This window comes from Pteropus vampyrus, unplaced genomic scaffold (genome assembly GCF_000151845.1).
Source record: "Pteropus vampyrus isolate Shadow unplaced genomic scaffold, Pvam_2.0 Scaffold117, whole genome shotgun sequence".
Classification (NCBI taxonomy): Eukaryota; Metazoa; Chordata; class Mammalia; order Chiroptera; family Pteropodidae; genus Pteropus; species Pteropus vampyrus.
The window spans coordinates 2438569-2462135 of NW_011888898.1; the positions used below are offsets into that span (position 1 = coordinate 2438569).

At 39.1% G+C, this 23567-nt stretch overlaps 2 protein-coding genes and 1 long non-coding RNA gene across 3 annotated transcripts; 1 reads left to right on the forward strand and 2 right to left on the reverse strand.

The window, feature by feature from the left end:
• Nucleotides 1-265: 265 nt before the first annotated feature.
• Nucleotides 266-2758, reverse strand: MOCS3 (molybdenum cofactor synthesis 3). Its single transcript, XM_011365968.2, has one exon. It carries the CDS (start codon nucleotides 2579-2581, stop codon nucleotides 1205-1207), a length of 1377 nt encoding a protein of 458 aa, XP_011364270.1. The 5' UTR covers nucleotides 2582-2758; the 3' UTR covers nucleotides 266-1204.
• Nucleotides 2759-2853: 95 nt separating this feature from the next.
• On the forward strand, nucleotides 2854-20477 carry DPM1 (dolichyl-phosphate mannosyltransferase subunit 1, catalytic). Its single transcript, XM_011365969.2, has 9 exons — nucleotides 2854-3054; nucleotides 5733-5832; nucleotides 9841-9874; nucleotides 11428-11504; nucleotides 11589-11614; nucleotides 12969-13064; nucleotides 15944-16012; nucleotides 19068-19182; nucleotides 20118-20477. The coding sequence occupies exons 1-9, from the start codon at nucleotides 2894-2896 to the stop codon at nucleotides 20220-20222; spliced, it is 783 nt and encodes a 260-aa protein (XP_011364271.1). The 5' UTR covers nucleotides 2854-2893; the 3' UTR covers nucleotides 20223-20477.
• Nucleotides 20478-21339: 862 nt separating this feature from the next.
• LOC105296045 lies at nucleotides 21340-23567 on the reverse strand. The gene is made up of 2 exons (XR_896218.2): nucleotides 23513-23567; nucleotides 21340-22871 (listed from the first exon to the last, which is right to left on the reverse strand). It is a non-coding gene; the product is annotated as an uncharacterized LOC105296045 (long non-coding RNA).

A 23567-nucleotide genomic window follows, 5' to 3' on the forward strand; every position in this document is an offset into this window, starting at 1 on the left:
ATCTACATTTTTCACTGTTATAAAACACTGGACTAAAACAGATTAAATCAAAATAATAAAGGCAAATTAAAGGGGAGGGTGGAGAATTGGTCGGTGGGTACAAAGTTTCAGTCACGGAGGATCGGCATTCTGGGATCTGCAGCACGGCACGTGCAGGTGGCTGACAATACTGTACTGTACACTTGGAAACTGCTGGGTAAATATTTATGTCGGTTTTTTTCCCCACAGTAAAAAAAAAATCAATGTAACTCACAACATTAACAGAAGAAGTACATAATTTAATAAATATAGAGAAAGCATTTGAAGAATTTAATGATAACACTTAGCAAACTATAAACAGAAGGAAATTTCTTTAATCTGATTAAGGGTATTATTAATCCACAGCAAAGCAACAAGTAATACTAGTCAAATAGTCTTTCACAGGTGACTGAGGAGATAAGAATGTCCACTATTCTCCTTTAATTCAATACTGATTTTGGGGTCCAAAGTAGATCAACCATAATGTACAGTTTAGAAATGGTCTACGTGCACAGCATAAGGTGCAACCTAGAAAAGCTAACTTTGAGGAAAAAATCAGCAATTTATTCGAGAAATTGACAGGCTACAAAAGTGGCTTCATCTTGCTAACCTGTGAATATTTCACTTTATTAATTCAAAATATTTAACAGAATGACCACTTCCCAGGTAATTAGAACAATTTACATTTTAAACACTTACTTCTGTAAGATATATTCTATCATTTGAATTAGAAATATACTAGACCCAAAGAATGTCAGTAAACAATAACTGACCTTAAGTATACCATCCGTGATCAATTTGGTAAGACTAAGTTTACTACAACTTAATTCCAGACATAAAATAGACTATTTAGAGAGCTTTTTGACTAGGAAAGGTGGGGGACAAAAAAGCAGGACAGGCAAATGACCTGCAGTTTAAAACACAAAATCCTGTCATATTATATCTCACATATTCAAGACACCCTTCAGTGCTGAAAACACAAGACAGTTCTCAGTATCATAACCCACTAATGGCTATGCCATCCAATAAATTATGGTTAAAAAGCCCCTTATGAAAAGGAGTCCATGTATTCACAAATGTTGTAAAATCCGTCTCTTCTGTACATTACTGAAAAAAATGCAAATAATATATATTGAGGGTAAAATGACAATCCACATCTTTCTCAGGGTAGACAATGCACGCCACCTCAGTACTGCGGAAACGTCCCATCGATTTTGGTGGCCCAGGCCATGAGGCCGCCCACGACATCCTGAAATGTTGAAGAGTCTAGTTCTCGGGCTGCTGTCAAGGACTGCAGGATCCTCACGGCCTTCTGGGAGTCATTGCCAAGCTTGCAAATCACATAAATGGGAAGAGCTACTCCTTCGTGTGCGCCCTGCTTCCCTTTCTGGATTGCTTCTCCTAAGAGTTTCAGACTCTCCGTATCCCTCCGTTCCAAATGTTTTAAAGGGATGTGTAGGGCATGAGGCAAACGACAGATGTCCGCTTCCACTTGAGGCCTGACGTCCAGCAACAGGTGGGGTGACCCAGAATCCAGAAGTCGCTTATAGTCGGTGACAGAAACTCGCTCCTCTGGGCTCAGCAACTGCAGGGAGCGGCACTTATCGGTGGCTGAGCAGCCACAGAAAGCTTCATAGTCCTGCAGGTCAGTCACGGTGGGCCGCTCCCCGCAAGCTGCACAGTCGGGCCTGCGGCTCCGCAGCTGAATACAGCGGAAACGTCCTCTGAGGGCATCAAAGAGCAACAGGCTGCCACTGTAGGAGGGGCCCAGACCTGCAGCGATCTTCAACACTTCCAGCGCCTGCAGGCATCCCAGGACCCCAGTAACGACACCGAGCACCCCGCCGTCCGCGCAGTTGGTCACCGTTTCAGCCGGAGGTGGTTGGGGGAATACGCAGCGATAGCAAGGCCCGCCCTCGTAGTGGTAGACTGTGATCTGGCCCTCGAAGCGCAGCGCGCTGGCCGACACGAGGGGCCGGCCGGCTAGCACACATGCGTCGTTAACCAGGTAGCGAGTGGGCACGTTGTCAGAGCAGTCAGCCACCACGTCATAGCGGCGGACTAGGTCTAGTGCGGTGGCTGGCGTAAGCGCCTGGGCGTACGGCACGCACTCCACGGCCGAATTGAGACGGCGCAGCGAGGCGGCGGCAGAAAAGACCTTGGCCTGGCCGGCCAGTGCCTCGCCATGCAGCACTTGGCGGGGCAGGTTGCTCATTTCTACTACGTCGTAGTCCACAAGGCCCAGGCGGCCTACGCCGGCCGCGGCCAGGTACTGCGCCAGTGGGCAGCCGAGCCCTCCGCAGCCCACGATTAGCACCGACGCGGTCGCCAGGCGCAGCTGTCCGTGCACGCCCAGCTCAGGCAGCACGAGCTGCCGGCTGTAGCGCAGAATCTCATCTCGGGACAGGGCGGCCTTCGCCGGCAGGGGCGACACCGGAACCAGCAGCTCTGGCTCCTGCTCCGCCAAAAGGGCCGCCGCCAGCCTCTGCTTGAGAGAACCCAGCTCTTTCTCACGCTGGGCAACTTCAGCTTGCAAGGCGAGTACTTCCTCCCTGGTAGCCATGGCGGCATCTTCAGGAAGTTGTCTTGAAAGGCATTTCCTCTTCCGGCTTACCGTCTCCTAGCGACTGGAATAAACTAAAAAACTTTCTGAAGCTTTGGAAAATGTGGTAAATATATGTATTTTTTGAAGCAACCGTCAGATTCAACTTTAAAGATTCATAAGTCCTGAATATTTCCAATAGAACCGTACAGAGGGCCTTAGGAGAACTACCACCAGCCATCCCCCTCTTCCCGAATTTGGTACAGTCCGACTCGTTCCCTTCCCGCTCCGCGTTTACGTCATTCCGCTTCCGGCGTCACGCACAGTTCCGCCATGGCCTCCATGGAAGGGAGTCGTACCCCTGCGAGGTCTCGGCGGGATCCAGAGAGGCGCGCCTCGCGACAGGACAAGTATTCAGTGCTTTTGCCCACGTACAACGAGCGCGAGAACCTACCGGTCATCGTGTGGCTGCTGGTGAAAAGCTTCTCCGAGAGGTAGCGTACCCTTCCGCCCTCCCCGAGGGATGAGATGAGCTGGCTTCCCCTGCCTGGGTGTCGGCAGTTGGCTGCGCGAGGCGGCCCTGCCCGGCCTCTTCGGCTCGTGAGGGAAGCCTTGGGGAGGAAGCCATCCTGCGAGGAAAGCAGAGGCGGATACTTCTGGGATTGTCTTCGTGTTTTAGGTTCTCCTTTCTGCCCTTGGGTTTTGCGAGACACTCATTTATCTTTATTATACACTCTACGTCCCCCCGCCCCCTCGCTCTTCCCGCCGCCTTTTTCCCTAAAGGGCTGGCCAGTCTTAACTTGAGGCGAGGCTGTAAGCCTGACCTCACTCCTCCCTCTAGGTGGTCAGGATCTGCGGCCGGAGCCGGGCGTCTAAGCGAGCACGCTCACTCCCGCCCCCGTGCCGAGTGCTTATGTAAGCATGAGGTTCGGTGTCTGGGTTAGGGAGCCGATGCTGGGCTGGACACCCTTTCTGGAGAGAGCAGAAGGGCAACTTCGTTGATCGCTGGTCGCAGTTTGTTGTGGTCGTTAAACCTGGGGGCTTAGAGTTTGAATTTGAAAGTGTTTCTTCAATTTTTTTTAAAGCTTTAGAACATTCTGGTTATCAGTACAAAGTAACTTCTTTTTTTATAGTTACACTGATGGGACTGTTGTAGAAATCTTTGAAGATCTTTCCATATCAGCACATACAAACTTAGCAAATTATTTTGAAAATTAGTTACTATTCCATATGGCAGTGTTATAATTTAACCGGGTCATGTTAACGAACACAGATTATTTTCAGAGTTTTTTGTTTTTCTTTTGTGACTTTTGCTTCACAAATGATAACGGGGCTTTGTTCACGCCATATTTCCAGCATTTTGAAAAATGGCTTGGCACATAGTGAGTGCTCCTTTATTAGATGAGTGTTGCAACAAACATTCGTATTTTTGCTGGTACACGGAGGTGGAGAAGGAGGGGGGAGTCTTCGCAATCATATTCTTGGATCGACAGAGGTGTGCTTAAAATTCATAGTTATTGCCAAATTGCTCTCAAAAAAAAAAAAAGAATGTAAAGGCTTAGGACTCCAGCATTCTTTAGAATGTTCCTGTTCCCCCACCAGCCAGTCAGCCTGCGCATTATTAAACTTACATCGTTGGAAATGTTAATTGGTGAAAAACATTGCTGTTTTGATTATATTTCTTTGAGTGAGATAACTGTCTTCAGGTACTTTGCTCTCCAAAATTTGTTATTCATGTCTTTTTCCTCTTTTTAATTTACTTATCTTTTTATTTTGATTTCTACAAGCTCTTTTCAATTTAGAGAAGTTGTCTTGTAGTCGATCCTGTGCTCATTGGTCTTCTGATTATACAGTGTTTTTTGCTCTATTTTTAAGTGTTTTATGTAGTGTAGTTTTTTTTTAGAAGTTTCTGAGTAGTTTTTTTTTTTTTAACCCTAATGAAGTTTAATGACAGAAACAACTTTTCTACTCCGATGCAATCAAATGACCTAGTGTCACCTCTGCGTGATTCCTTTAAGCTACCTCACCCTCAGGCGGTATGGATGCTTTGAAGTGGGAGAGAGGAGTAATCTTGCTTATGAATGACTTCATTTGCTTATGAAATATATCTCTTTCAGCACACGAACTAGAATCAACATCTTACATGTTTGGGCTTGTAAAGCTCACTTGCCCAAATTTAAGGCATTGTGGAAAGTGGAAGTCATTGTATCCACCCTTAGAGAATAGATAGGCTGAGTCTTGCTTTCTGGCAGGTTTGCTTGGGCTGACTTTAAGCCTTTCAGAGTGGAATGAATGTGTTTCCTGGTTGATTTCCTTGCAATTTTCTTGAAATTGGACCAAGAAGAAAAAGAATGTTGGTTGTGGAGGTTTGGCCCTGGCTCATTTTCTTTCCTCTTAAGTTTCCCAATAAAGTTAACAAAAAGAATGTCTCTTAAAGGGGGTGGGGGCAGACATTGTGGTGATCACATGTACATTTAAGTATTGTGTTGGCTTGTTGTGTTTACCGTAGTAGAAATTATCCTATGAAGACACGGAGAGCAGCTAAGAGATGTTCATTTTGAAGCATATTGAAATCTTTTGTAATTCTGTGCTATTTCTTTTTATGTGATAATACAGGATAATGGGTACAACTATTTGAAATCGTGGCGTAAGAGATTATGTCACCATTATAAAGTGGGTTTTTTAAAGGGTAACATTAAATCAGATTTATTTCTGATTGTCTTCTTTAAATCTATTTTGGATTAAATTAAAAGAATAATTACTCAGCTACTCAAGCACTTTGTGTTGTCTTAAGTATACTTTTTAAATAGTTAATATAACTGATTTATAAGTTCCGTAATTCATATATCCTATCATATGTAATGTATGCACTGTTTATATAAAGAGATAAAAATCACTGTTTTTTGTTTGTTTGTTTGTTTTAACTAAAGAATACGTTCTCTGTGAGAACTTTTTGACATCTCAGGACTCTCATAGCATTTAACAGCAACATGCTGAGTTTGGAGATGAAGTACTGAATGTTTGACATTTTGTTTAATAATTAAAGTGTTCTTTAGTGGTTAATATGGCAATAAATTTCCACTACTGGTGCACAATTAGTAATTTACAAATTATTTTTTAATTTGAGAATACTGTCTCCAAACAATACAATTTTTTTTTTTTTTAATTTTAGTGGGATCAACTATGAAATTATAATCATAGACGATGGAAGCCCAGATGGAACAAGGGACGTTGCTGAACAGTTGGAGAAGATCTATGGGTCAGACAAAATTGTAAGTCTTGAATATTTTTCTGTCTTACCAGTTTTATTTTTATAGGGGAAAGACGAGAGGTGAACAAGGCTTAAATTCAGTCCATTTGTCTAGAACCTGAAAAGATAAAAAGTATCTTATGCACTTGGGATTTAGATGCATTTTCATTGTGCTTGAGGTTTTACATCTTTTTGATTTCTTGAACTAGTAGTAATTTTACAGCAAAATGGTGAGTCTTTGGATGAACTCTGTTTTTTATGACTGATTCTGCAGATAAATTTTCTTGAAGGACAAAATTAAAGCATGATATTGAATTGACAAGAAATATTATAGGAGTAGGTTGCAATTAGTAATGTGTATCTTGATCTTTCTTGCTTCCTATCTCTAAATGTTCTCATACTTTCAGTAGAGAATACTGCCTCCAACTAAAAGCTTATAGCTGAGAAAGGTGATTGTTTTCATGTGAAACGTGAATGACTTTTCAGAGTACTTAGCATTTTTCTTTTTGTCTGTAGAACAGTCTTGTGGGAGTAGATTGACTTTTCTGAGTCTTAAACTTTAGATTATCCCATTGTACCTTGAAGCCTGTTCTTCTATGGGAGTAACTTAGGCAGACGTAAAGTTCATTTTATAATGGCGTCATAATTTTTATTTTTGGTCACTGGTTTGAATTTTAAAATGTTTGAGCATACTAGTGAGCTTGACTTTGGGTAATTCTTGAGCCAAAAGCATACAGTTAAGTCCAGATTTAATTAGAAAGCATATTCCAGGCATTGAGTATTGTGTTTTGTATATTGCCAGAGTTTCTCAGTCTTGGCACTATTGACATTTGGAACCCTATAATAATTTGCTCTGGGGGGCTGTCCTGTATGGTATACGATGTTTATCATCATCCTTGTACTCTAGCCACTAGATGCGAGTAGCTACTACCCCCCTCCCCAGTGTGGCAACCAAAAATGTCTCTGGATATCATCAAATGTCCCCTTATGGCTATTGCAAAATTGTCCCTTCCTCCCCATAGAGAACCATTGGCATAGACATAAAGAAGTATTTTGGAGAACCTTTATTGATATTTACATTTCAAGAAATGGCAATTAGCATCATAAAAAATAGTCACCGAGTCCAAATATTCTAGATTAAATAACGAAATCATTTATATTTAGTTGGAGGGGATCTTGGTTGGTGGAAAGAGCTTAAAGGAAATGTGTTGCTTTTATATACATAGTAAATCTGTCCTGTACTAGAGAGTCTTTCAGTCTGTCTCACAGATGAGAAACTCATAGATCCATTATACCTCCTCCAGTCCTCTCTGAGTATATCCTGATATATAGGCGTACAGAGGAGATAAAAATTTGACAGATTTTCAGCCTTCTAGCATTGATTTCCAGTGATACCAAGTTTATATTTTTGGCCAACTGTTCACCTGTTTCTCTTTTAGAAGTTCTGGGCCATGGCCACTGATTTACATTTATTATATATAGAATACTCTGAGTTATGCACTGCCATTCTGTGAACATTGACTTGACAATATTTTGCATATTTTTGTCATAGAAGCTCAGCCTTGAAGTGTAATTGATTGATTGATTGATTTTAGGGAATGCCTACTAAACGGACCTCAGATTGTAAAACAGCGTGGTCCTCAAATGGTTCCATGTTTCCCATCAACACAAAATTCAAAATGATAAAAAAATAGTATTTACTATCACGATTTCCCCATACTACCAAGAAAGGTAAAATACTAAAATATTTTTTATGACCTTTATATCATTTAAATTAGACTTTTTTTTTCTTTTCGGTGTTAGGCCTTGCCAGAGATGGCACTTACTTGCTTTTAAGGATTTATGTATGTTCAGTTGAAGATAAAGGTGGAGAGAAATTATTATTGAAACTATCTTACAATATCTCAGATAGTGTTCAGACCAGATGACTAGCTGGCTAGTTTGTCAGCTAGCTTTCAAACTGACTGAAATGAATGTTTCAGAAAAAAACCAAAGAAGATATTTTTAACTCTAGTTGACGAAAATGAGATAGGAGGGTTAATTCACTTCCCAAGGTTACATAGCTAACTAATAAATGGCTTCAGCCTTTCTATATTGAGTGCTTCTATTGCGTTTGATTGGAGGTTTGTTTCATCTCCCAACTTGAGATGGGCCATGTGCAAATTATTCTCTGCTGATGTAACTCAGGTACTAAGGATTGAAAGACAAAAGGATGAAGAATGCAGTAGTGTCAGGGGCCATACTTTCTGGTGGTTGCTACTGTCACCAGTTTGATACTCATCTTGGTTGTCATCCTGTCCATTACTGACAAAAGTATTTATGGTTACATTTTAAGGAACACAGATTATCGTTGATTTTGATATGCTTGCTAAGGACAGTGAGGTTGGTCAAAGATCATAGCAGGAAACAACAAAAAGATGATTTTTGTTCACATCTGTGTCTATATATCTATATAGTAACACGTTCGTTACTTTTATACATCAAATATTACTATAGGGTTGAGCGATTTGACTAACTTAAAATATTCTGTTCATTCCCAAATACCAAAATATAATCTCTAACAAAAAAGATCAACACCCCAGTCAAATGTACAGAAACAGATAATTCACGAAACAAGAACAAGAGGCCAAAAGGAGGAGGAGGAATGAAAAAATATGCGCCTCACTAATAAGAACTGCAATATAGGAGAAGAGTACAATTAGCCTTTCTTAACTGAAGATTTGATTTTTTTCTTTTCGACCCATTGTTTTTGAGATTATGGTAAAAACATGTTCCCTCAAATACTGTTGATCCTAGTACAGACTGATACCGTTTTTTTGAAATGTTATCAAGATTTTCTTTGATAAAAATTTTTTCAAAGTAAGTCTTTTGTCAAATAAATTATAATGTAAGTTCATAAGCAGTTGTGTTGTGATGGGCCCACTCTAGAGTCTGTGCCCAGCAGCCTTATACGCACTTCTGTGAATTCACGGCTTGTTCTCCTGACAGCCCAGTGAGGTGAGCTCTGTTATGCCCTTTACTGCCCAGATCACACAGCAAATTAGCCTGTGGCTTCAGAGTGAGGAGGCCAGAGAGCGAGGGTAGAATTAAGGGTCTGAAAGTTAAGCACAATAAATGAAACAATTTGAACTTTTCATAATGTAAGAAATAAACAAGTACATTCTTGGTGTAAAGTGTAAAGGTCACCGATAAAACCGAAGTGCCTTTGATGAGCATTTCCGGACTTGCATCCCAGTCTCTTCCTGAGGGTAAAACCCAGTCAACAGTTTGGTGCGTGTTACTGCTGACATTTCTGTGTATTATGTGTATGGTCTACATCTGTAGAAGTAGGTAATGTGCTGGTGTTTTTTTGTTTTTAAACATGAATGCAACCTTCGTGTATCATTTACTTTTTAATTACATAATTATATTACTTTTTGTCACCAGATGACCTCATTCTTTTAACTGCTCCATAATACTCTATCATATGCAATATGGTTTATATTTTATATAAACTTTAGAAAATTCCGAAAGTTATAAGTAACAAAATTATCTTTTATTTGGAAAAAAGATTTTTTCCAACTGAAATGTAGGGTTATAGAAAATCTAAGATGAGCTTTAAAAGAGTGGTCTTTTCAGGGTAGATATCAGATGGGATCAGTATTTTGTCAGTAACTATCACAAAATTAAATAAAACCTGACAAAATTAAATAATTTGTTCAGTGAATTATAATTATTATAGATGATTGGTTGAATGTCTTACTCTCTGTATAAAAGCTCACCAGGCAGGAACGTGTTTCATCTATCTTTGTTCCTCCCGAAGACCTAGAGCAGCATGCATATAGTAAAAAAAAGTCTATCCTGGGTGACTTGAACTGAAAATTCTTTGTTTAGAGATTTGTAATCTGAGGCAACACTAGCACATGCAGAAGATCTAGGAAATGCAGCTATATTTCTGTTAAAATGAGTAGCACTTATGTGAATAAAAAAATAATTTTTTAATAGATTTTTGATTATTTGTGTCAAAAAGAGTTGTTTCTTATCCTTACAGCTTCTAAGACCACGGGAGAAAAAGTTGGGACTAGGTAAGTAGAACTTCTCACCCCTCATATCTGCTCCTTGCCTTGGTAAGATTATCCGGTGTGTATTTTCCTAGTTTGGAACAGGGCCAAAATACAGTAACCTCCTGTGATGGTTTTTAATGATCTTAATGACATTTAAATTGCTGAACTTGAGTTGCCTGTATCAGTCAAGGCCCACTTGGGAAAACAGAAACCACTGTCAGTCTTTCAATATAGGGAATTTAATACAGAGAATCTGGTTACGTAGGTAAAGAAGTGGCTGAGAAGCCAAATGGAACAGTGAGGCTATTCAGAGACTAGTAATAGGTAGAGGTTCCTGCTACCCCAACATGGAGCAACAACATGGAGATGTTGCTTTTAGAATCTAGGGACCGAGGCTGCCCAGAAGGGGTTGGGGTGGTGGAGTCTGGGATACCTGGCAGGAGCCAGAGCCACTGAGGATATGCAGTCAGTGCCGGGAAGCAGAGTAAGAGGGGGAGGACACTTAGACTTTCCCCTTTTCTCTCCTCCGAATCTTCCCCCTCTGCCTCCCAAAGCTGTTTGGAAGCCAGATGCCAGGAGAACCTGGGAAATAAGTTCCTGCATATAGAACAGAGTAGGGATCTGAGGGCAGACATCATGGACCACCACATTGCATTAGCTGTAAACTCTCGAACGTTTCGTTACAAGTTTTAAAAGTTATTATTTTTAAAAAAGAAAGCTTTTCCAGCTTCTAAACAGAAAGCTATAAAAAATCTCAGATGCGCTCAGTCATCCTGAGATGAAAATCCGAATGCTTTTATTTCCATTGGTCATCACGGTTGCTTATGTTGAGAATCGGTATAACTTTACTGAGAAATTGGGGGAGCATGGAGGAAGCACAGTTCTCAGAAATTCAGTATCTGCTATCCTGAAGACTATCAGTTCCCTGACAACATCACATCTTCTGAATATCTGAATCCAGAAGGTTCTTCGGGATTGAAATAATCTGGACACTTCTATGAAAGCAGCCAAGAAAGCAGCCAAGATTTACTGACCAGTCAGTGGTGTATCCAAAAAGCTGTGATGAATTCTTTTTTACAAAAGAAGTTAAAAGAGATCAGCCTTGCTGATAAGGTCCTGTGCTGGTTTGGGGCTATAAAATGCAAGAATCCCCAGTGCCGCTCCTGACCAGTTACCTGCCAAGTCCCTGAGGGACTTTGAGGCATGAAGGTGGCTGAGTAATAGCTAACTGCACTTTGGCCCCAAATGCCAGAGTAGGGCTCAGGTATACCAGGCTTTCTACTCTACTGTGTAGAAGACACGGCATACCTGTGGAAATGGGCCAGAAGAGCAGAAGCAGGGAAACTTGTTAGAGAGGGAGCCAAGCATCAGAAGATGGTGCCCAGGACTAAGGTGAAGTCGGAATTGAGAGATGTTTTTTGATTGAGAGTAGATGATATTTAATTACAGTTCAGGATCACCTTTAGGGGACTAATGTATGCTTTTTAGTGCTTAACAATTTCTTCTCTGTTCAAATATATATATAAGCATTTCCAGTGATTTTCTTTAATGAAGATAAACATTCTCATTTTTAGGAACTGCGTATATTCACGGAATGAAACATGCCACAGGAAACTACATAGTAATTATGGATGCTGACCTCTCACATCATGTAAGTGGTATATTTCTTTATTAGCTATTTATCATAGTCCTAGCCTATGTTACTGACCTACTGTTTATTCTTTCTGAATTTCAGCCCAAATTTATTCCCGAATTCATTAGGTAGGTAATTCTAATATTTGGAAAAATTATTCAAATCATTTATCTTATGTTGATTTTGGACTTTTTATTTTTCATTTTTCATTAATTAAAAATGAACATGCTATTTTGTTTACTATCAAAAATAAAACCAACATATAGATTTGAGACTCACAAATATATAGATATGTGACTAAATGATATTATTTTAGGAACTCTGAGGGACTAATTAAGAGATAATTCCTTTGTTATCTACATTCTTCCAGACTACAGAAAAAGATGGAAGGTGACTTCCTGTTAAGTAGAATTAAGCCCTGCATCATAAGGGTAAAACCCAGGAACAAATAGGGTTTATTCCAGGAATGCCAGAGTGGTTTATCTTAAGGAATCTGTCAACATAATTCATTTATCACATTAACAAAGAAAGCACTGTGATTAAGTCTATAGATGCTAACAGATCGAAGAGAGGGTAGTCACCCTGGGACGTGGTCAGAAAAATGCAAATTAAAATAATTGTGTGTTACTATTTTATTACCCATTAGTTTGTCAAAATTAAAAACTTACAGAGCAATACACCCAGTACCAATAAGACAGTAGAAAATGGACACACTCAGATATTGCTGGAGGAAGTGAGTTGCTACGACCTTTTCGGGAAGTAATTTCTGGTGAGATCTGTTAGAATTAAAAATACTCAGAAGCTTTATTTTAGCAATTCTGTTACATCCTACTTTGGGTAGTCTAAGCACCATTTGTAAGAATGTTTGCAGCACTATTCATTGTGTTTGTGTTGTTGGGAGTAAGTGGACCCACCATGGAATTAACCACAGGAATATACAGGTTCAGTATTTTTGCAGGTATTAAAAAGAATGGGGAAATTCTCTGTTGACCTGTAGGGATGTCTGTGATTCCATTGCGTATATTCTTAACTGACAAAAAACAAGTTGCAAAGTATACTTTTGGATTCCAATTTTGTAAAAGCAACCCAAAACCCTGAGGGGGAGGGGTCTTTGAGTTATCTTTCTGTAAACAAAGGAAGGTCTGGAGGGTTATTGGCTCTTTTAGCAGTGTTTTCTTCAGGGGGTCGAGAACAGAATGGAAGGGGATTGGGAAAACTTATAATTTTATTATTATTTTTTAGGATGGTTTTACATGGTACGGTCAGCAAATGTACTGTTTTGTAGTTTTAAATATTAATACAGGAAAAAAAGAATCAGGTTTGAGAGCCTTACTTTGAAAGATCTTTCAGTAGTATGGTTTATTTTCTCGGTATTGTTTTTTCTATGCAAGTCTTAAACGTTCTGTTTGTGTAAGTCATGAAAATTACTATTGAAAGCTCAATAGTTTTTTCTAATTGACAGCTAATTTGTTTTTTCTACAGGAAGCAAAAGGAGGGTAATTTTGACATTGTCTCTGGAACGCGCTACAAAGGAAATGGAGGTGTATATGGCTGGGATTTGAAAAGAAAATTAATCAGGTATATGAATGTGGTATTATTTTTCTATTTTTTAGTGTAACTACTAGAAATATGTTTGTAACAGGTATTTGGGTTAAATTACCATGCTGCCTTGGGATTTGTGGGTCAAAATGTAACTTCCAATAAATATTTCCAGATAGCTTCCTACCTACAATTTTTCCTATGATTATTTTATTTTAGACATTTCACTAAGGAAAAATCAGCATAAACCTTTAAACCTTTGGTAGAAATGGTATAATTCAGCTCAGATTTATTCTACTGGACCGTCAGCTTCGATTTTAAGGGAACTATTCATTGATATTTTTGGACTATATAGGTAGTTTTTTCCCATTTATCTATCCATCCATCCATCCATCCATCCATCGATCCATCCATCCATCTATCTATTTATTTTTAAGTAAATAAGACACTTCATGATTTCACCTTTTACCAAGCCTAAAGTAGTGAGATTTGGAGGCAGACCTGAGTTAAAATCCTGATTGTGTCATTTAATTGCCTATGTCACCTTGCTTGCTTTACCTTTTCTAAGCTTTACTTTCCTCATCATACAATGGAAATAAAACCTACTGTTTTAGTTTTCTATTGCTGTATAACAAACCACCCCAAAGCCAAGTGACTTAAAACAACAGCTTATTATTTCTCACAACTCCGGATTAGTGGTGGTTCCTCTGCTGGCTTCACCTGGTCTCACGCAGCTTCCTTCTGCTGGAGGGTCAGCTATGCTAGAAGGTCAGAGATGGCCTCATTCATTCGTCCCATAGTTGGTGCTAATTGTTGGCTGAGGCATCTCAGTTCTGCATGTGGCCTCTCACTCTGGAAAGCTAGACCAGCCGCTTCACATGCGTCCTATGGACAGTGTCCGAGAGAACTAAGGCTGCAACCACAAGACTTCTTGAGTCCTAGGCTCTGGGGCTTACATGGTAGTAATTCTTGGTCAAAGCAAGCCTGACCAAGGGCTGGGGAAATAGAGTCTGCCTCCTGCTGGGAAGACCTGCAAAGAATTTTTCACCATTAGTATTTTCTTTTTATCACCCACTTCATTCTTGTTGAAGAGTCTGTTAAATTAATCTCAGTTTTGTCTCTTAACTGTGAACCTTGGACAAATCATTGAAAGCATGTAAGTCTCAAACTTCAGAGAAATGAAGGTGTTGAATAAAACAAATGGTTTTCAGTCCTGCTGAACATTGGGATCACACAGGGAGAAAACTATACAGAATTGCTCCCTAGTCATCTACCTTTCTCATGCACACACACAATGCAGACCATTTGAGTGGATCTCCAGAGATGAGGCAAAAGCATCAGTATTTTTCATAGGCTTTCCGGATGATTCTGTCCTGCAGCCAAGGTTGAGACCGACAGTGATCTCTCAGGCCTCTCTAAATTTGGTCATTACAGCTATTATTTGAAATGAGGGAGTCCCAATGAGAACAATTTACAACTTTTAGTTGGATCACTTGAGTTGTGTCTGTCATTAGTTGTTAACGTCTATACTAACTTAGCGTATAAACTCCTGAGAAAGATTATGTTATCACTTGCTCAAGGTCTTATTTGTATGGTCCAGAACCAGAATTTGAACCCAAGTCTGTCTGACTATAACTGTATTTTAATTAAAAGACCTCAATTAAAAAATATCTTAAATAGATGTACAGATAAACATACAGTCACATTTCTTTGATTGAACACAGACTATGTCCTGGAATTTTTTGTAGCTTTTAGAAGCAAATTGAAGAATAAAATGTTTTTATTAGCCATTATCCCAGCTATATCCCTATCTATGTTATTTATTTAAAAATCATCTTTCCAATAGAGGGCTTTGGTGGGTTACCTTGGCATAGAAACTGTTCTCTCCTGGCTGCCCCCGAAAACTTTTTCTGAATCTGAGCACAATAAAATAGCTACAACACAAAAGTCACTGTTTCCAAGGGCAATTCACATCTTTTTGAAATTTTAGTAATAGATACTGTAATAAATTGTAATCGGTTGACACTTAATTGTGTTTGAAGCACATACCCCAAAGTTATTGTTATTGACTCAATGTGTCTGCTAAAATTCATGTGTTAAAGTACCTAACCCTGAAAGCATTGGTATTTGGAGATGAGGCCTTTGGGAGGTAATTACGTTCATATGAGGTCCTGAGTATGGGGCACTCATGGTGGGATTGGTGCCCTTTGAAATAGAGACCAGAGAGCTTGGCCTCTTGCCTCCCACAGCACGCCCTGCCCCACCGTGTGAGCACACAGCAAGAAGGCAGCACAGGTAGGCCAGGAAGAGGGTTTTCACCAGGAACCAAGTCTGTGACACATTGATCTTGGACTTCCCAACTCCAGAACTGTGAGAAATAAACATTTGTTGTTTAAGCTGATATTTCGTTATAGCAGCCCAAGCTGAGTAAGACAGTCTCAGAATGAACCTTTGGTCAATTTCCAGAGATTGCCAAAACCCTCTACTACTTGCACACTTTTTTTTTTTTTTTAAGTGTCATTTTTAAGTAGACTGACCTATCCCTTTGTGCTTATTAGAATCTGAAAAGGAAACTCCAAATCCCTGATCTCTCTTGCTGGCCGATGGGTGTTTAGAATGCTACATAATGGCTATTGGCTTAAAAATCTTATCGTTCATAGCTAAAGTTTGAAAGAATGATTGCTTTATAGGTCCCCTCTAAATGTCACATTGAAAGAATTATAATCCCTGTTCCGAAAAATGAGAAACATCAGATCTCTTCACTGACAAAAATTTCCTTTGTTCTATAGAATTAACATGTTTTTGAAAGTGTTGCATTTCTTTATGAAATTAGTATTTTTAGTACTCTGCTCTTGAATGTATTTCTCTTGTTTAGAAATGATATTTTATAAAGAAAACCTAATTGTTTTATTCGACAGCCGTGGGGCCAATTTTATAACTCAGATTTTGCTGAGACCAGGAGCATCTGATTTAACAGGAAGTTTCAGGTACAGCGAAAACTTATAATTTTATGTTTTCTACTATTTATAACTTCTTGCCTAAATTTCTTGCTTTACAGTGGCTTGTTTTAAAGAAATCCTTTTCATTTCTACCCGTTTTTGTTCTGGAACACTAAAAAGGGCAGACTGAGATTCTTTAGAAGATGCTAGTGAAGCATGAGCATCTTCTGAAGAAAAATATTGGACTTTTTAAAGAGCATCGAAGGCAGGCCTTAGGTTAATGTGCTTGTTAATGTTGGTATTAATAATGCTCAGCCTCCTCAGACCACTCACTGCTCATCCTGAATGTTGCTGTCACGGGTAGCATTCACCAAAGAACAGCGCCACTTCCAGGAATTTTCCTGTAGTTCATATGAATATTTATAGCATTGTCCACCAGAAAGTTTAAAATCTTTAATAGTTATATAGAGCTTATTTAGTTACCCTTTTCTTCACGTTTTTTATTTCAAAAAATTTTTTAATTGGTGAAAAGCCTCATGTTAGGTCCTTGGGTTATTTTTAATTTTTGTTTATTTTCGTTTAATTTTAGACTTCCTGCAGTAGATGTACTATTTTATATAACCATGTCCAATGACTAAAGACTGACAGATTTATTTTTTTATTTTTTTAATCTCTGAAACTATAAAACGCCTATTTGTCTACTTTAAGGCCCAAATCCTATGCATTAGTTAATAATTTATGTATTACTTGATACTTTTTCCATTAAATCTTGATTCTTCAGTCCTTCATTAGAATTCACTCACAAATTAGGAGCTGCCTGTTGAAGGTAACTAGTATAGCTGCACGTCTGTTGAATAGCAGTTCAGAGATAGTAAGACAAAGTAAAAAGTGAAGAAATTTTTTTAAATGTCCTACTTGGTAAAAATAAAAGTGCGTATGAGCCCAGGGCAACAAAAAAAATGGAGAGAGGAGCTATCACAAATTAGAGGTCAAATAATGAAAATGAAGCCCTCTCTAGAATTAAAATGTAAATTGATTGGATAGCAGAATTCAGTGTATAAAAGATCAGGGCCCATAAGTACATCCCTTTAGTTCCACACTTCAAGGCAAAGGAATAGTGTATTATCTGACTAAGATCACTGATTGCCATGTAGCGACAATGCAGAGAATAATGGCACTCACAAAATCTCTACAGAGGGCGTGGCCAGTGTGGACTTCACAGTCCTACAGGTACGATGACTGAATGAAGGTCTAGGTGGCTTCCTGGTTGTGGAGGCAGGGGCTTTGCTTTTTGGCCTTGTTCTCTTAGTTACTACATCAAAGGGCCCCTTCACAGTCGAAAGCTATGCAGGTGCTTTCAAAAAAGCTAAAAAGTGATTCATTTTAGACCCAACAAATATTTATTGCATGCCAAGCACTGAACAAGAGTCAAAGTCCCTGTCCTCATGGAGTTTAGACATTCTAATGATGAGACTTACGGCTACATAAAATACATGTAGCATCACGTAGATTATGCTGTGGAGAAAAACACAGCAGGAAGAGTAATGGGAATGGGTGCCTCACTGCCACCAGAACCATGCGAGGATTAGAGGAGGGGGTGAGGATGAAGGATGGACGGCCTGGGCGCTCTAGATCTCATGTAGCGAGAGCAGTGATTGGGTGTATTCTGTGCAAATCGCAGAGCAGCCACACACGGACGAAAGTGAGCCTGTGATTGACTATTTTTAGTTACAGCTCATTGTCCCTTCATAAGAGTAGTAGTGATTTATTAAATACATTCACTCAAGTTCAGTTTCTCATTAGATAAAGTTCATTAATTGGCATTAGATCTCTAGTATTTAGGAGGCATGTGGCTTTTACAAAATATAATCCCAAAAAGGCTGCTGTCTGATGTAAGCCATTTAATATCAAAGACCATTTGGATCCCACTTATCCTATTTGTTGGCTCATATGGCTTCATGTATGCAATTTTACATAATCAGCCATAGTTTGAGAGAGATTGTGGTCAGGGAAGAAAGGGACAATGAAGAAAAATAAATGTTTTACAAAATGACTCTTAAAGGAACAAAATTCATAGCCTAATCCCAATTTGAAAGGTAATGCTGAACATCACATCACGATCATAATCTTTCCCACATACTCAGTCCTCCCCTATTCAACTTTATTTGACATGTATCTTTAGTTTCTGCTGCTAAAACCCCAAAATATAAAAAGGTGCCTTAAACACAGTTGGCTGCTCAGTAAATATTTGTTACTGAATAAATATTACTACTATCAGATTCCCCTCACTTCATATTTATTCTAAACTTGTTTTGAATTCTTATGGAATCTGTGTAGGCAAAAGAGTACACACACTAGTCCTCCTCAGGTTCCTCTAAGAACCATGGTTTCTGTCATTTTATATACACTTAAAAGCTTGAAAAGCCAAAAGGCAGGGTAGCCTTAGTGGAAACCTGAGGAAAAAATGCGGGTTCCAGGTAAACCCCTTGGGCATTGTAGATCCAAGTGGCCTTAGCTTCCAAGAGAACAGTTACACCAAACTGCCTGCCAGCTTGCTCCAAAAACGCTGTCCTACTCACTGAGACTGTTTGGGGTTTGTTGTTGTTTTGTTTTACCTCGGTGACTGAAAACAGGAAGCTCCTGAAGAAGGTGCCTGGGTTCACTCACAGGATTTCCCAGCTCCCTTGTCTTACTTTGTAAATCTGATGAGCTTTGTGTTTGGCCTGCAGTCCATCTAAAGTTAGGCTGCATGTTCACCCATTATAAGTTTCTAACTGACCTCAAGTGGTGATAGCTCTGTCCCACTAGGATTGCCTCAATCCTGTCATGCCTAGTACCTTTCTTAACCTAACCAAGATCATCCTGGTGGGGGCGGGGCGGGGGGACTTAGTTTATCCTAGGGAATAATATATTATTTAGTAGATCTCAGCAAATAAAAACTTGTCGTAAACATTTATAAGGAAACACCTATAAGCTACTAGGTTGTTGTCATCTAGTTCGTATTGTTGCTTCATCATCATCTATCAACTCTGTTTCAATATTTGGATACATGTAGGCAAGTGTATTTATCCAGCTGTTGATATATTTTTTTAATTTTGTACAGGTTATACAGAAAAGAAGTTCTACAGAAATTAATAGAAAAGTGTGTTTCTAAAGGCTACATCTTCCAGATGGAAATGATTGTGCGGGCAAGACAGCTGAATTACACTGTTGGCGAGGTATGCAGCTGACGGTAGACAGTATGTGTATTCCTCATAAACAATAACAAGGTTTAAACGTCTTATGATAAAAAGTTTCTTTCACAACTACTAAATGTGGAAGGCTTCCAGTTGTTTAGAATTTCCATGCACTAAAGGGTGAAAGTGTACATTCCTTTCAAATTAATACATTTGACCTACCAAGATTTAAAACATTAACAGAAGGCAGCATTACCTTTAAATAATTAAAAATTACTGGTACCTTCTCCATCCTTGACCTTTCTTCTGACCACTGAACTTTCTAGGATGAGTCTGTGTGCTGCTTTTCCTCTTGCCATGGCCAACAGCCATCCTACTTTAAAATGAATGCTCTCATTGCCCATTTCATAGGAGTAAATGAAAAGGACAGGAATTATTTGGGACAGGGAGTCTGTAATATTTACAGCTAGCCAGTAAACTCTTAGAGAAGATTCTCCTCATTATACACTAATTAGTTATCACTAATATTCTTATTCAGACCAAGAAACCTAACTAGAATGCTATTTCCCTTGTGGAAGTTACAAGATTTTTAACTTAATACTAAAACATAGGACAGCAACATTTGATGGACTGATGAAAAAATTAAGTGAAAGGCCATTTTACTTTTGGAGTATAATTTTTTCCTTGAGATGCAGTCTGAAACTTAAGTAAACCAACTTAACATGCAGGATCAATGCTTTCAAACAGTTTTCAGTTAGGTTCATATGGCCTATTTTTAGATAATAAACTTCATGCTTAATTTTAAAGACTTGGAGGTGCACGCAGTTGCTGTAAGAGTCCCCTAAGTCTAAACTTACTTGAAAGACTTGCTGTCATAGGACTAATCTTGTTTCTGTTGTATTAATAATTTTTTATGCCTGCTACTCTTCCTTTCTAATATTTTTGAAGACTGACTTAATGTATATTTTTTTAACTAGGTCCCAATATCATTTGTGGATCGTGTTTATGGTGAATCCAAGTTGGGAGGAAATGAAATAGTCTCTTTCTTGAAAGGATTATTGACACTTTTTGCTACTACATAAAAGAAAGTTATTCATTTATATTTATCATGTTCATTTCAATTTAAACGTAGAGGAAGCCTGGTTGCTGATTTTTATAAAATGTACTCTTAGAGCATAAATCATAAGGTAAGGTAAATTTCATGCAAATCTTTTTTCTGAAGAAACTCCATTTTATATGTCAAATTAAATTAGAAAAATGAGCAGTGTTATCAATTTTCGTTTACATTTTGCTGTATTAAGACCTATAAATAAATGTATATGGGGTTTTGCATAAAATACTGTCTTCATAGAGTATGTGAATGCAGAATTTCTGACATGGGGAAGATTTTGAAATATTTATAAACTGGGTTCATAGCTTTTTGTACCTAACAGATGTCAGAAGAGGAATGCTGATTATATGATGATATATATATATATATATATATATATATATATATATATATATATATATATATATGACTGCTTATGAATTGAAAAAGAAATACACACCTCTGCCCTTTTAAAATATAGCTGAGATGTCTTTAAGTCAGATAAAACTACATTTAGGGCAGTTTTAGAGTTTGGTTCTTTGCAGCTGTTGAGTTGATGAAGTAATTCATTTGTCAGAGCACGTCTTTTAAAATAAACCTTGTGAACTATAAATTACTTGACAGCACTTGATAGCATAGCTGCTTTTTTCTCTTCTGAGCAGTACCTTCTCTCAGTAAGCAAAAATATTGATACTAAAGCATCAACTTAGCTGCTATAGTAATTTTTAAACATGTTACAAACTATATAAAGATTTTTTTCTCAAAATAATTCTTTTCATGTTATTTCAGGACCCTTAACAAAGCATATATCTTTACTAATAGGAGAAAATTCCTTCCCTATAACTTTGTTCTGACAGTTAAAATACAGGTTAAGTTGTTCAATAAAGCCAGCACAGATGTTCTGTTTACCTTCTCTAAAGTAGGTACTTCAAAAAAGATCGATTTCTGACTTTAGCATGGCTTTTGGATCATGCAGTATATTTTAAAATTTGGGGTAAGACATACTGTGAGCAAATAAGCTTAAGAACAAGTTGACTTTCCTTTGCAAATTAAAAGAAGCAGCATCTCTAAGTTATTTAATAAGGATATTTAGTGAAGAGCATTTCTAGTTACATTTTCCTGGCTTTAATTTGGCTGCTAAAGTCAATAAATTTAGTCTGATTTTACACTTGAATTTCCAACGGATCTTACCAGAAATGAATACCAGAGTATAAAAGTTTTCATGCCATTTTGAACATTACCTATTCCCATAGTTGAATCCTTATGACATATTCCAATAAAGGCCTCTACTAGGGTACTTCTCTTTTATACAGAGCTGTACAGCAGCCCACCAGGTACCCACTTTCCTTGGGGAAGTGACTTCTCTCATCATTAATAACCAGAAAATTCATCACTGTTTGATGTAAAATTAGTTTTAAGCTGAGACAGTAATACTTTTTTTTTTAAAGTATTTAGAATCTATTCTTTTTCATCTAAACCCAAAGTTCAGTTTTCACTGTTGAGTATTTGGAGCAAAGATGAGGTAACTACTTCAGAGATCCCATTAGTATTGCTTTCTCAGACCTCACTAGAGTATTTCACTTCTTATTCCCACAGTCATTACAACACTGTCCCTGAAATTTACAGTAAAGAAAGAATTTGAGCAGTGAAGACTTTCACCATTTGGAAGTTATTTAGGAAAGAATCTGGACTATTTAGATGCATTTTTGTAGTAAACCTGGTGACTTAAACACTGTAAAATCATTTACATGTGAATCCAGCATCCCTTCTTACTTTATAAATGAGGCCGAGGATGAAATCCAGATGTTCTCTCTTTGTATTATCACTGTATGAAATCTATGTATATCTAAGATTTCATCCAAACTTAAGATAAACTTTTTATTTCATATTAGCTTTTGCCTGTCTTCAACAACATGTAATTTAGAGGCTTCATCTTTGTCTAAATCAAATTCTTTGTCCCCCACCCTTCCTTTTTTTTTAAAAGACTTATTTCAGCTATTGTTTTCCTTGAAAACATTGATTTGGTTTTTAAGGATATATTTTATCACAAGTTCAGAAATTAATGTAATACTGTGTTGCATGAAACAACTTGTTAAACCTGCTAACTGAAGGGTTAGGCAGCGAGATACATGTAACCAACAATGTATATCATTTTCATTTAAGATTCTTTGGGGATGTTACGCATAGCTTGAAACTGTTAACGTGAAGTTTAGAGAAACAGCAAAAGATAAGTGTATTTACAGAGCACATCTTAAAATGATCTTGGTTAATCCTTCACAGTTGGCATTTACTAGTTTTCAGTATGTCTAGCCAATGATACACTCCGATGCATTCTATTAAAGGTGGGTTAAAAATGTTGAGATAAATGTGTTGGTTGACGTTGACCTAAATTTACAAAGGCAAACTGTCCATGTGCTGTCTTATGCTATCGAATTGTGGGAGCACTAAAAGTGACTGTCCCTGGGACTCCAGTCCAAGTGTGCTTTTCAAGGATCTTGAGGTCCATTGGCAACATCATTTCTCATCCTTAGGCTTCGCCAGTCTAGTGGCCTCAAAGCGCTAGGGGTCTCATTTGTTTTCTTCAAGCCAAAGAGAAGAGCCCATCACTGCCTTGGAAGGATGTGAAGTCCCGGCCTGCTTTCTGTAAAACACACCCTGCCCACTCAGTAGCCTACCCCGACAGGAAGGGGGACAGGCATCAAGCTGCTGTGTGAAGCACGAGGCCCTCACACCTCATTTAAGGCTGGAGGCGTCAGGCATGACCTGCCAGGTGTCCCTGCCCTTCCCGCTGCTGCCCAGCCCGTGAGCGCGCAGGCCTCCCAGCACGTGGAGCCGCAGGGCGGCCGCACAACCCCTCCTGCCAGATGTAGTCCAGGCCCAGCTGGGCCCGCGCAGGGATCCCCAGCACGGCCACCTGACTGAGTGCAGGGCGTGCTGCGGCCCGCTGCTTGTGCCTCCGCCGCCGGCGCTGCGGCCAGAGGAAGGCGCCTGCGGTGCACACGGGCCCTGGAAACGCACTGCGGCCATTATCCGCGGCGCCTCCTAGTGGGTCAATGGCAAATCTTTCTGGTTCTCGCGAGAGCTCCCCCTCAGTGGGGATTATATAATATCCTTTAGGCGGGGGTGAGGGTACTGGTGCCAACCCCCTCAGAGAAAAGTTAGATGCAAGCAATGGTGGGAATAACAGATGTCCCTGGGGGCTATGTGGGGAAGGGGTGCTGTCCCCCAATGCCCCCCCACTTAGCTGGACAATGAGTCCTCTTATGCTAATGAGGTACTTACGTCACTTCCGCTCTTTCTCGGCCGCCATTTTGGCTAGGGCAGGTTCGGGACTCTC

Excerpts from the sequence above, each read along its gene's own strand:
- MOCS3 (XM_011365968.2), bottom strand. The coding sequence starts at position 2,581 with ATGGCTACCAGGGAGGAAGTACTCGCCTTGCAAGCTGAAGTTGCCCAG.
- DPM1 (XM_011365969.2), top strand. The coding sequence starts at position 2,894 with ATGGCCTCCATGGAAGGGAGTCGTACCCCTGCGAGGTCTCGGCGGGAT. Across the intron at positions 3,055-5,732 it reads GTGAAAAGCTTCTCCGAGAG|TGGGATCAACTATGAAATTA; the intron begins GTAGCGTACCCT and ends TTTTAATTTTAG. Across the intron at positions 11,615-12,968 it reads TTTATTCCCGAATTCATTAG|GAAGCAAAAGGAGGGTAATT; the intron begins GTAGGTAATTCT and ends TTTTTTCTACAG.